Below are 13,588 nucleotides of genomic sequence, written 5' to 3'. Positions count from 1 at the left end.
TTGGGCTGAGAGTTCACAATCAGGGGGCATGAAAAAGTGATTTGCAGGATGGATCTGAGCAGTTGGGAAAGAATCAGAAGCAAATAAGATGCTTGACAGCAAGGCCCAATATTTATTTTTTTCAAAAAGGTGTATATCTCCTTTATCTTAATATCAACAGTCATTTATTTACTCAACATAGCATGATTTGTTGTTAATAGAAGTCAATTATCCAATATATTCAGCTTATTTTCAGATGTGTTTTTTCTGTGTGGGCTCTCAAACTGTTCCCTGCCCTGGTGGTACATGCATGAGGATGCTCAGAGATACTAGAAGAAAGCTCTTGGCTTTTCATTGGAAAGACATGGAGATAAGACTCTGAAGGCTGAACTAAGCTCTACAAGACCAGGACAAAGGACACAGAACAGAAGGGGTTTAGAAAGGTGACCTGTACACAGAAATTCACATTTATCCAAGGTGTCATCAGCTTCCAAAAAGTACAATCCAGGCATTTTTTCCCCCATGGATATGTGAAACAACTGTTGTTTTAATCACTGCTTGTGAGTCCATAGGCACCTCCCAGGCTGTGAGTGTGAACTTACAGTACTTAAAAGTAAACGGCTGTCATTTAACTGAGATATAACAAACTCCTCTCATCAGTGTCTGCTATGTATTTGTAGAGTACCAGTGTCCAGGTGTCTGAATTATCTCGACAAGTGTTGCTTTATTTCTACATCTAGGTGAGTTTCCACAAAAACCAGTCATACTAATAATGTACTTTGTCTCCACAAGCAGGTACGAGCAGGTATCAGTGCCTGTGCCTGCCTACCTTCTTTATCATGGAAAGCTGTCTCCAAGGTGGTGGGGCTCAAAGGTATTGCTGTTTGGTGGTCCTTCAACTGCAAGCCACATCATCCAACAAAGCCAGGCTTGACAACAGCACACCCTTTGCACACCAAGCAGTGATAATACCTTCATACTTATTTGTGAAGCGCCTCAGTACAAAGAGCTACGTCGCTGTCTATCTTCATCCATGAGTGGCAAGGGAAACAGCAGGAAAAAAAAAACAAACCTGCCCTGGCTCTGGCCTGGGGAGGAATCTTTTCCAGTGCATCGGTACTTCACTTCCATAGACTGCACAACTCCGACAGTGCCAACTGCAGGAAAGGATGATGTGAGCTTCAGGGCATCATTTCTGTTGAAAGCCATGTCCCAGGACTTGGAGGGGGACAGGGAGGATGGCTTGATTTCACTGCAGCTAAAGCTCCACCCTGCAGAAAGACAAACCCTGTGCCTTCGTGGTTGGTTTTCTCCGCGCCATGTGCTTTTGCGGAGGGAGGGTCCAGCTGCAGGGAGCAGGGCAGCCTGCTGGCCCCCCGTGCTGTCTGCCGGCTGAGGGCACCCGGGGAGCCTGGGCTGACCTCAGGGGCACGCACGGGCTCAAACGCAACCACAGGGCTTAACCTGCCGATACCTGGAAGGTCCTTAGCAAACACCACAGAAAAGCTAAATATTTTTTAAGGTCGAATAAAAATGTGCAGAAATACTTTCCAGGTTTTAAAAAAAGTAAAAAGAAGGAAAAGGACAAAAGTGAGTATTTGGCTAGTACAGATTTAACAAATCGATTCGCATGACATTGCTTAGATGAAAAATCGTAAAAGAAAAAAAAGGCAGTTACTGTCAGAAGCAGAGCTGATCCCTGATTTGGCACAGCCCCATGCAAAAACAAATATCTAAGCAGAACTAAATAAGTTAAATAATCTGCATGACAGTACTAGCTGAGGGAGTTTGTCGGATGGGTATTGGATATGAAAAAAACGTCACCCGATTATAAGCTACATAGGTTGGTACTGTCTTCTTTCTGGATTTGGACAGATTTTAGCAGAAGGCTGCTGCTAACAAGACCCTCAGATGGTACCACATCTGAAATAATAATGACAGGATGCTGGACATAAGATGGTGTTTAGGATGCATTGTTCTGGTATTTCAGAGCAGGGCTATGAAAAAGCTCTTTGTTGCCCACCCTCTAACACTTGCACCCTAACCACCAGTACTCAAAGCTCTCTTTGCAGAGTAACATGATGAAAATTTTTTTTTATTATTATTTTTTATTTTTTAATATAATGGCTACTGAATTTCCATTTCAGGAAGGCCGCCTAGACTTCAAAAGATAAGTGGTTTGAGGAATATAACTTGGACTGGCTGCCTTTCATGTACCATGGACATTTAATTTCTTCTGCTGTGGGGATGAGAAATATCAGAGGTGTATGCCTGGATTGCTGCTGTTGTTGTTAAGCACGTTCTGGGCAGGGTTGCAGATGGAGGCCAAGTACTAAAATACACCCGGCATTAACTACCCAAAGCAATATAATCACTTTCATCCACAAACTATTCTACTTACAACAACTTAATATACAACACCTAGTTTTATTTTACTAGTATAAGATGATTAATACTTGAGTTACATCAGAAGTCATTCAAACTATGTCTTACATCATTGTAATTGAAAAATCTTTTACAAAGGACTGATTTTTCTCTCACATTTCTATTTCATCAACCTGTACATACAATGGATGTGCACAAGCAGGATCTCCTGCCTAAGGCACTGAACATAAAATAAATAAACAAATGACAAATATTATTTTATCTCTTTATTTTTTTTTTTTTTCAGAATATTTTAATATTGAAGCCCAAGTTGTTATTTTCAAGGAACAGGGGAGGGGAAAAGGAAAGGGAGAAGAGAGAATTTATGAAGACAAATTATTTTATTTAATTTACGGTTTTGTGAATGGTCATTTCTGTAGGCAACAAAAGGTTGTTTTCTTAAAAAAAAAATTAAAACAAACAGCACCATTAAAGAAAGCATGATCCCTGAATTCTAAACAAAACACTGTCTCGAAACAAAAAAATTGATAAAATGCTTGTTTCACCGAGTCACCTCTGGCGGGGTAACAAAGCAAAGCATAACAGCATTAAACCATAGCAATCCCGCTGAAACCAACTACACCCCCTTCTGAAGATTCAGAGAACCACTTTCCGAGCTTGTCCTGTGGGAATAATATTTTCTTTGGTAGAGGACTGAAGGAGGGTATTTACTTCATTGAATGCGGATAGAAAAAATATCTATGCACATTAGGGATCTCCCCAATAAATCTGTATTTCTCATGCATGGTAGGTATGAGTGGATTTCACATTGCTGTTATACTGCAGGAGTAATACTGCCCTATAAAGGCATAGAATGGCTAATGTCGAACAGATGTAAACATTCAGAATACTGACAAAAAAAATACATACACACAAAAAACCCTGTACTGAAAATGTGAATTGAGTTAAGTTTCTGTAAAGCAGAAAAAATATTTTACAGCAGTACAAGAGAATTATGGCAACAAAGTAAAGCACTTTTCTTGTAACATTCATGAACAGTACAAATACAACAAAGTTATTCTACGGACTAAATTATTCTTTAACTATCAAATATAGTACAAAGCGAAATATTATGTGCTATAAAAGAAGCAGCTCCTTAAATTAGACTAAAAAATGCTTTTTTTCTTTTCGTTGGTTTTACAGTGACAAAGCATGATGACCGAAGACAACAGGATTTCATAGATTCAGAAACATTTAGCTACACAGGTCCATGATAAATCCACTGAATATTTTGTTGCTTTCCCCCCAGTGTTCTGCAGAGCCACAGAAGATGAACCGCTGTGCTGCTGCCAGGAGACTGCAGAAGTCATTCAGTGTTCAGAGCAGGGCCGTTCATGTGTGTCAGCTAAAATGATCGATTTCGGTGACACTTCTCAGCTCATCTTGAGTGTTTATCCTGGTACTTCACCACACCTTGGAGAAACTGCTAAACCAGAGGCTACAATAACGATTCTGAAATTGTGCGTGTGTTTATAAGGGGAAGGGGGTGCAGCATAAGGTAATTTTACTTCAGAAATTGCATTATAAAGCACCATATGCACCAGCTTAAAAACTGTGCAAGGAATTGCAGGGCCCTGAAAAACCATCTGCACGCTCTGTAGCTTACCCTGACAACATGCACCACCCTCAAGAAGAAAGTCTATAGTACAGAGAATATACCTTTTGCTTTATGGCTCAACCTTTATTTTTGTCTTTTAAATGCTATTTCATGTACTAGACCTCAGCAGATAAATAAAATGCAAACAGGGAGCATCCAGTTCACCATTTCTTAATTATTTTTTTTTAAACATGATTTCAAAGGGAGTTTCGGCTTGGAAAATTAGTTGAGAACAGAAACACACAAACACACACACTGCAAATGCCCTAACATTATCTGCATATCTCACAGGTATGCAATTAAAACAATAAAGAGGGAGGAAAGAAAAAAGCGTGTTTCTCCCTCTCACCCAAAAGTGCTGCTCCAGGGGTAGGAGTGGGGGAACAATTTTGGAGGTTTAAAAAAAAAAGGTAAATTATACATGCTGGACATTGGGACACATACGTACACGCAAACACAGAGCAGTGTGTTCTTAAGCAATTCTTTCACCACTTTTCAGTGCATAAACTATTAACACCCCACGGTGCAAACTGCATGGTCATTAGAAAACACAATGACACTGGGCCTGAAACCTGGACAATTAAACAAAAAAAGTAATTCAAAATTAACGTCTAAATGTGACTGTGTTCTTATTGAAGACCAAAGGTCACTCTCCCCCAAGCATCTGTGTGATACCAGAATCCAAGTAAGGTTTTCGGTCACACTAGGATTCAGTCAGGCTCCTATATCACCGCAGTTGCTTTTGAGTATTTTAATACCCTAAAACTATAATCTGTAACAACACTTCATGACTGTTGCTAACTAATTGGTCAAATTTATTCCTGGTGCAACTCCAATGACTCAAGAATGAAAGGAGTGGAACTGCACTATGGAAGAGTTTGGTCGGTTGTGTAATATAACATAGCACCATCCAGTCTAATGCCATTTTAAATAACATTTTATCATGACCTCACACATGCAAGTTGCAATCCTGATACAAAAATGACAATATGACATGAATGAGTTACCTACCACATTAGTCACACTCTTATCCTTCGAACAAAGTAAAACTATTTTGTGGCCGGAATTTATTTCTGTATTATGTCAGTCAATACAAGAAGTATTTCAAGATGCAAGTACAAACAAATATTGACTTATGTGCTGTGGACAGGAAAACCTGAGCTAGAAATAAGGATTCCCAGCAGGCTTATATAAACATAGGTTATTAGAAGTCTAAGACTGGTTGCTTGCTTTATTTTAAATAGAAGTATCCTACCTCTACCCCGTATAAATACAATGCAATATAATTCCGATACAAAGGCTCCTCAAATATGAATTTGATATGCATTAACTGACTACACTCATGCTTACTCATGAGTATTTTTCAGTCACTGTTTTGCCAGCAGCTGGCCTAGCACTGGATGCTAATTTTCATGTAGTTACTCCTAGGTTTTTGCTTGGCTGGCTTATTTTCCTACCAGAAGACTTGAAAAGTGCTGAGAAGCCGTTTCTTAACTCACATGTCATATTAAGGAGCACTTTTGTATAGAAAAAATATATTATTGTACCAGCAACAAATTTGTTAGTGTAATTATAAATGGCCTTTGTACCACACAGTGTCAAAAATAATATTGATATGTTGCTAATTACAATAAAAGAGAACATCAAGGTGCACCATAGAGCTTCCTATGACAGGAATGTATGTTGTAGATATTCCAGCTCACTTTTAAGACAATAAATGGCATTTATCATGTTTGTGAAAATGGTCCCACAAGAAAATAAATGTGGTTCCTCCATTCAGTAGAACCTCATTAATATGCACCCATGTCAGGGAGATCAACTACAGCTTATGAGTAAGTATTCAAACAACGATTATATAAAAAGAGTATAGTGTAAAATGTAGCATAGTTTTTATTTCCTAAATGTAGTTCTATGATTCACATTAGTATTTCAGAAAGCAACAGTAAATGCATCAGGAAGTCCAAGCAGTATTACATCTTGCACATTCTTACTACGTTGCTCTCTGAAAATTGTGGAAGGAAAACCATTTTTTTGACCAGACTGTAAGGTCTTTGGATTAGTGAGGTTCTACTGTAATGGTAAAAATAACATTTCTCTCTCATGCTGACATTTGGGCAGACCGAACCACATATTGGCAGATGGATGACTTGCACTCCACATTTTGTGTTTTTGAAGTGGGAATAAAAAAACCCAAGGTATTTTCATCTCCCCAGCAATGGCATGTGCTTTATCCCTTCATAATATTTTCCTTTTAGGTGAATAGGGCCCCAAAATTATTGTTTTTCTTCTCTGCTGTTATGGTGGCTAGCGCATCTGGAATGCAGCTATAGTCCTGAATGTAAATACAGTACTGGATAAATACTGAAGGTTACTTTAAAGATGCAGTATCCCTTCTAAAAATGCCTTTTTGATTCCAGATTTCTAAAAGGTAGAGTAAGGGGTCTGAATTCCTTTGAGAAAAAAAAAAGTCAGTGTTGTAAGTAATTCTAAGAATTACTTTAAATGGCAAAACTCTGAGATGTTTTTTAAATAGAGTAACTCACGTAAGAGGAAAAACAACTGGTTATCTAATATTTAACTGATACGCAATTAGAATCCTTCCTTATTCATTCATCACAAAAGCGCATCATTTTTAGGCCACAGAAAGGCTAAAACATCCAGAACCTATTACATAAGTCTGACCCTATAAATATATATATATATATATATTTGGGACTGACAAACCAAGTGGACAGATTAGAGAGACAAATGCAAATAAAGAATATTTGAGTGGGAAACAGGAAGAGAAAACAGGTTTTTAAGCCCCAGTAGAGAAGTTACTTTCTCCAGACCCTACTGAAGCCAATGTGATTCCAGTTTTGGTCCCACTAACCCATCGCATATACAATTTTTTCTGAAGGAATCAATAAGAAGAGATGATGAGTAAGATTTGAGCTCCATAGTCCCTGGCAGGCATATAAGGAAACTCCTCTAACAATTGAAACTCCTCTTTTTTTTTTTTTTTTTTTTTGGTAGGTGAGGTGACTATATTTTAGCCCTAGATAGTGAAAGTCAATTGAAGAAAACAATCCTATCAGCAGAAAAACTGCAAACTGACTTCGGAGCTACGATGGCCAATACCCCACACCTTGCCACTACCCCACTCAAAACAGTCACTATTCAGTGTGTTATTCATTCTGCATAGTTACTCCACTTCTTGCAGAGTTATTCTTCCACTGATCTTTAACCTGCAGCTTGTATCAACTATCAAAAAGTGGAGAAAAAAATGTGCTGCACTTTGTGCAAATAAATAGAAGCTACAAATGTCATGCATTAATGCCTTTTTTTTTTTTTTAGCACAGTAAGAGAGCTCATAGAAGCTTCAGTAACAAGGCTATCTTTTTTTTAAACTACTTCTACAGGTTTCCTCTTCTTCCCAGAAAATGGCACTCAGGCAGGAATAACTAAATTCTGAAAGCACCACTTGGAAGTAAAAAAAAACGATTAAAAAAAAAAATCAATCAACTAATTGCAAACCATTAGTGGCCTAAACTGTTCCAATTTCTCTGTTCCTTTGTCCTGCTCTCCCACGCTGGTAAGGGATACTGCATCTTTGATTCAGTTCCTATCGTACAACCAGACAAGCTACACACAGTTTGGAAGGCCCTATGCAGTCATCATGACAGAAGGCTCCGCAGCCTTTGCACACGATCATGGCTTTCAGCCTGCAAGAGCATTTCAGTTCCAGTTCATCGGCATTGCTACTGTCAGCAAATTTCTGAACCGGGATCTGCGCATTCTGGTTAGACAGGCCTGTGGCAGTGTTTGAGCCACTTCCTAAAATCCCGATCGATTTCTCAATTGCAGATGCTGCCCTTTTGAAGCTTGTGCTACCGAAGTGTATTGTTGGATAATTTCCACAGAGCTGCTGCTGCTGCTGTGGGTGCTGCGTCTGTATTTTCTGAGCAGCAAGTTGGGTAAAAGGCTTCTGTGGCTCAGAAAGTAAATAGGAAGAGAAATCTGCATTTTTTAATGCAAACGCTTTTAACTGTTCTTTCACTTCGTTCTGATCATAGGAAGTTTGTTTCATGCCCAGTTCGCAGCTGCTGCTTAAACCTTCCTCAAAAGAAATAGGTTCAGATTTTATATTGCTACAGATGCTTGCTGGCTGAGGCCAACTAAGTCTTTTAGTGGTTTCCATAGTAACTGTTGGTTGTTTTTGATCAGAGGGGACTTCTGCATTTGGGTGAGGAGGGGGAGGAGGTGGCAGGGGTGGAGGGGGAGGAGGGGGATGCACTAGTGTTTTGCTCTGCAGAGTTTGAGAGGCACTGGCAATGTCATCACCTTCCTTAATTTGAATATTAGGGGAAAACACACTTCCTAGCCTCAGCTGGTGAGCTGCTGTAGAAATATTCACATCTCCCAAGCCCTTCTGTTCCAGGTGTCTGCTAAAAGCAAATGCGTTGCAGCCAGGTGGGCCTTTTGAAGTAGTTTGCAACAAAGCTGCCGTAGGAATGGGGCCTCTTGCAGCCATGGACATTTGGTAAAAATGCTGTCTATGTGAGGTACTAGCTTCTGCGTGAAAGCTGCCATTTTTATCAATGTGAAATAAGCTCTGCTGGAAACTGCATGAAGGCAACGGCCTCTTCTGCTGCTTGATCTCTGGGCTGTGAGCGATTCGGCTCTGAATGGCATGTTTGTTCAGCCACTCCTGCTTAAATGGCTGACCATGCCCTAGCTGATTCATGCTGGAACTAATTACACAAGGAGCCGCTTTAACATCTGTGTCCATTGACACCTTCCCAGGCTCACATTTAATTTGAGCGTGTTCCCCTACAGTCCTGGCCATCCTCTTTTTCGGATGGTTTTCACGCTTTCTGATTTGTAGCGGGGCTACGCTGCCTGCTGTAAATCCTTTACCATCTGGATTAGGAGAGTTGGAAGGATGTTCAACACTATTTCTCTCGGACACTACTGTTTTACATACTGAGGTAGTTTGCAAAGGCAAGGGAAGCCTGTTAATTTCTAGTTTGGCTCCTGATCTGGGCTGCGGCAGTACTTTCTCTAAAGGCAGGTTGCCTTGCAGTAACTGTGTCACTAAAGGATTGTTGGCCTCCACTGACGACAAGCGACAGCTAGAGCCCCCGGCACCAGTAACTCTCTTTAGGGTTTCTGTTGTCAGGGACAGGGTGTCTTCCACAGAGTCCACAATGGATGTCTTGGAGGTCTGCGGTGGCTGCGTGCTCGTGGCTATTTCTGCAGTCTGGGCAGGCATTTCAGGTCCTGTAAAATCCTCGGTGTCCATCCTGAAGCACTTGTCAGACTCATTCGTTTCCGATTTAACAGGAACAGCAATGCTCGTCAGAAGACTCCTGGATTGCAGTTCTGACATTTGCGTGTAACTGGAAGGTTCGGTTTTGACATTTTTTAAGCAGTTTTGCTCTGCGTATTCCTTATGCTTACCGGAGTTAAGATGGCTGACCACTGGCTGGTCTGTACTCATTGCCTCTTCATCATGCCAACAAATTCTATTGTTAGTGCTATACTGACTGGCACAGGCAGCATCTGCTTCATTTTTAAATGCTGAAGGACCTCTTAATTGCTCAGCAAAACCTTGGCTGGGAGTAACCACCTCAATTAATTTATCTTGAGGAGCAAGAGGCACTTCTCGAAGACTTGAACAACCTGCCTGCAAGTTCTTGCTGTCTTGCTTTGCTGTAATGGTGATAAAGCTGGAACTGTGCTCAAGGCTTTCATTAGAGACCACTTCAGGCCTGCTTATGACAGACACCTGAGGACAGGCTATACTTTGTAAGGCAGCTTCTGTCCTTACAGGTCTGCTCTGCAGGTCAATGCTGTTCTCTGCATTTTCAATAGAAGAAGAAAGTGACAGACTGGAATTCAGATTTGTAGTGTGGTCAACAATGACTTTGCAAGGTATAGACCTATTCATGGCAGTTTGTGTAAAGCTCACTGGCTGGGGTTTACCAGAGAGATCCATTCGGTTTCGTGCTCCAGAGCTTTTTTCTAAGAGATCAGCATTTAATTTAGTAGCATTATCGTAAGAGCTTATTGTCACCATGTTACCAGTGAACATTGAAATGGGTGGCCTTGCAACAGCATCTGCTACTGCAAGGGCCTCACTGCAACTTAAAGCTGACCTAACGGTAGTGTGAATGGAGACAGTGCTTTGCTCATTACACCCAGTTATGGCTATCTTATCAGAAGAAAATCTGTTGGTAGTCCCCACTGGGGGAATCAGTACAGAACTACCAGAGAGATGATTTGGCAAATTATTTGCAATAGATGAAGCTGGCACAGTGGCATAATGACTGGAGACTGTGTTATTCGCATTGCTACTTGGTATCAGCAACCTTTTGTCATCGATGGCGTTTGATAAGACTGTATTGTCTATGGAGACTGGTACATTAGTGTTATCAATACATTTTGGTCCAACAGTTATGCATGGAGTATCAGCCCCTTGGATGGTTTTCAGCATATTTATATTACAAGCTGAAACTGCTGTGTTTGCACTGTCAACAGACATTAAAACAGAGGATTTATCAACAGAACTTGCAAAAGAAAGTTCTTTAATTGCTCCAGACATAGCAGTGCTGCAAACAGACACAGAGACTGAACTTTTATTATAAAGCACTGGCACACTGTTACTTTCAGTAGAGGTAGATGAAATAATTTTCTCACACAATTGTGGCATAGGTATATTTTCATCAGAACTGTGCACCGATATCTCAGTAGCAGTTTCTGGTAATATAGCTGTGTTAAGTGACTGCGGCAATAAAGTGGTAGTCTCACGGTGATGAGCAGACTTGTTGCTAGGGGACCTGCAGTTAGGATTAACTATGATGACACCAGTAGAACCTTCAATCTTTGTGTCAGTAGAAGTTGGTATCTCCAGAGATGAGGTACTTTCCTTTGAGCTGAATTGCGACTTTGATTCTTTATTAGTCTGGAGTAAATGAGCTCTGGCTTGATGCTTTGCAAATAGCTTAGCCTTTGTTTGTTCCTTGATGTGTGCCAGCGTTCTTGTCTTCCCACCTTCGCATGGGGTCCCCATTGCTCCAGACACTATGCTCGCAGCTGCTGCCACGGCTGCTGCAGCTGCAGCTTCTCTTTGGGCTCTTGCTTGCTGAGCTCTTGCTTTGATATCTGCAAGAGTTCTAGCCCCAGTGTTTCTCCCACTGCTGACCGATGTACTTGGGGAAACTCGAGGTTCTGGTTTAGAAACAGGTTGGCTCTTGATGATAAAAGGCGGTCCAATTTTTGAAAGCTGAATCTAAAGGAAGAAAAAAACCAGTAATTTTAATAAGATCATCAACTCGCTAAAATCACCAGCTGTCTCTTAAAGGGTCAGAGAAAGGTAATGAAGGGAATTACTGTTCAGTGTAGTTCGACAGAAAAATACTACAAATTAGTGATATTTACACTTCAGTATTTTACCATCCGCCAGCATGAATAACTGACACCTGTATTAGCCTACTCACATTGACCCTTCTGACAGGAAGAAAGATTGAACTGGATGACAACATGATGGCTATCTGATACAATTTGTCAGACCTGTTTTATATGCAGTGTACCTAACTGAGAAGATCAACAAGCCTAGTGCAGTGATACTAGAGAAGAGCCTATGACTAAGCACTTGCTGCAAATGTGTGAAAAAATAACAATCATGTAGTGCTTTTGCTCCTTGGTCTCCAATGACTGAGACATTAGGAACAGCCTGTCTTTCACTTATATACCAGACAACCTATCTTGCCTTTAGATAGGGTGTACCACTGTCTCCACTGAGCCTATTTTTCATGGTACACCACAGAGCACTTTAGAGTAGTGGTATAAAAGAAGTGAATCACCAAAGGATATGCCTTTCCCTTCCTCACTCGCAATTTTAAAGAGACTTGCTTTAGTATATCCCTGGGATACTTCCTACCCCACTGCATTTCAAAAAAGAAATCCTCAAACCTACAAATATTAAAAATGCAAATATTAAAGTTTTAAATACCTAAAACTTTAAGCAAAATAATTACCTGTGAAATCACTGGGATTATTAGTATGTTTCCAATTAGGCACATCTGTTTTCAGGAGAGTCCTGGGACCACTTTATAACTCATACACTCTCTCAGAATACCCAAATGTTGGCAAAAAACCATTTCAATTTCTTAAAAGGGACATACGTTTACCAGCTGTCCACAGTAATAGGACTTAGTGGTAATGCTGTCACTTCTCTTCTGAAAGGAACTGACAAGAAAACTAGGTAGTATTTGTAGGAAAAGTAGTCATAAGGTGTGACGGGAAGTAAGAGCCGTATAGCAGAATGATTTAGGAGAACTGAGGTTCTTTTTCCTCTTTTAATTACAGAGGATAGGGGTTGTTGGTGAAATGACCCAAGAGCCAAATATTTGTTACACAAAAAACATACTAGAATTGATTGTCCAAATTATTTTTTTAAATGCTTGCCAATTTTTCAGTATTGTCATTCACCGGCTGGAGGCTTCAGGGAGATTAAATTCTTGAGACTGTGCAAGACTGACTGCATCTGACTTTCCATAAGAGATCAGTGGAAATCAATATTAAGATGGTATTGTAACATATAGCCACTTATATAACCATACAACTCTATGCTGGTCTAGAGGGTTGGAATACTTCACTTTTCCTAGCAGGTAAATTTTTGGCTTATAAATAAACACTCATGCCTAATATTGTGAGGCGTTACTATTTACTTGAACATATCTTAAAGAATATCACAAACTCACAACTACTTCAAAACACTTTGCTTTCTGTTTCAGTAGCAACTTTTTTCAGTTTCCACTTCGCATCACCAGAACTGCTAAAGCTCTAAGTGCTTGATTATTTTTATTATTATAGTCATGACCCTTTCTTTATTCCCTAGTGATCTATTTTTCTTTGTGCTTAGAGAGTGATTAGAATTTATTAGGCTAGATAGAGACCTTTCAAATATGAAAGATATCACTAAACTCAGAATGGGCTAACATCCAATTGCATCACTGCTCATAAAAATAAATTAGTTGAAATATGCTGCCACACTAGTGATTAAAACAGTTAGCCTATTTGCCCTCCTGGCCATACTAACAATGTTCAGTGATTGCAGCAGTTAAAAATAAATGCAGAAAAGGGCATTTCTGAATAATCAGGAACTAGTATTGCACAGTCAATGGCTTAAGTTCAGCAAATTGAATCTAAAACTTGGCTGATGTCATCATGTACAAAATTAAAAGGGTCAAAACACTGAGCCTATATATAACTAAATCTATAGATCCCTCTGTTAGGAAAAAAAAAAGCTTTCAACTGGAATTTACTTTCTTACATAGCAGAATGAGACACATAAAAGTGTTTGCTTAGTTGGTGTATCTTTTTTACCTTTTGCTTTGCCATTAACAAAGATATCTCTCTATATATATCAATTAGACACTTCCCCCTGATAGCCAGGTCTCTGTTTCCAATTAATTCTACAGGGAAGACTTATACTTCAGCCTACCCCAAGCTTTGGGCTTGCAAAGGGATCTCCAACTATTCTGATCCTAGGTTCTCTTGCTGGATTAAGGCACCAGTTGTTTTTCTTAGTATTGGTTATGG

General features: G+C 39.9%; 1 protein-coding gene across 1 annotated transcript in view; it reads right to left on the bottom strand.

Annotated features, from left to right (window-relative positions):
• Window positions 1-2,386: 2,386 nt before the first annotated feature.
• Window positions 2,387-13,588, bottom strand: part of ASXL3 (ASXL transcriptional regulator 3) — a gene marked incomplete at its 5' end in the record, with an annotated part of 136,478 nt that continues 125,276 nt past the window's right edge. Inside the window, 1 exon segment of the mRNA XM_052788210.1 lies at window positions 2,387-11,273. Coding sequence (XP_052644170.1) covers window positions 7,605-11,273 — 3,669 coding nt within the window.

This window comes from Harpia harpyja, chromosome 5 (assembly GCF_026419915.1).
Source record: "Harpia harpyja isolate bHarHar1 chromosome 5, bHarHar1 primary haplotype, whole genome shotgun sequence".
Lineage (NCBI taxonomy): Eukaryota > Metazoa > Chordata > Aves > Accipitriformes > Accipitridae > Harpia > Harpia harpyja.
The sequence above is the reverse complement of the archived record's forward strand: the minus strand, read 5'-3'. Positions and strand labels throughout refer to the sequence as shown.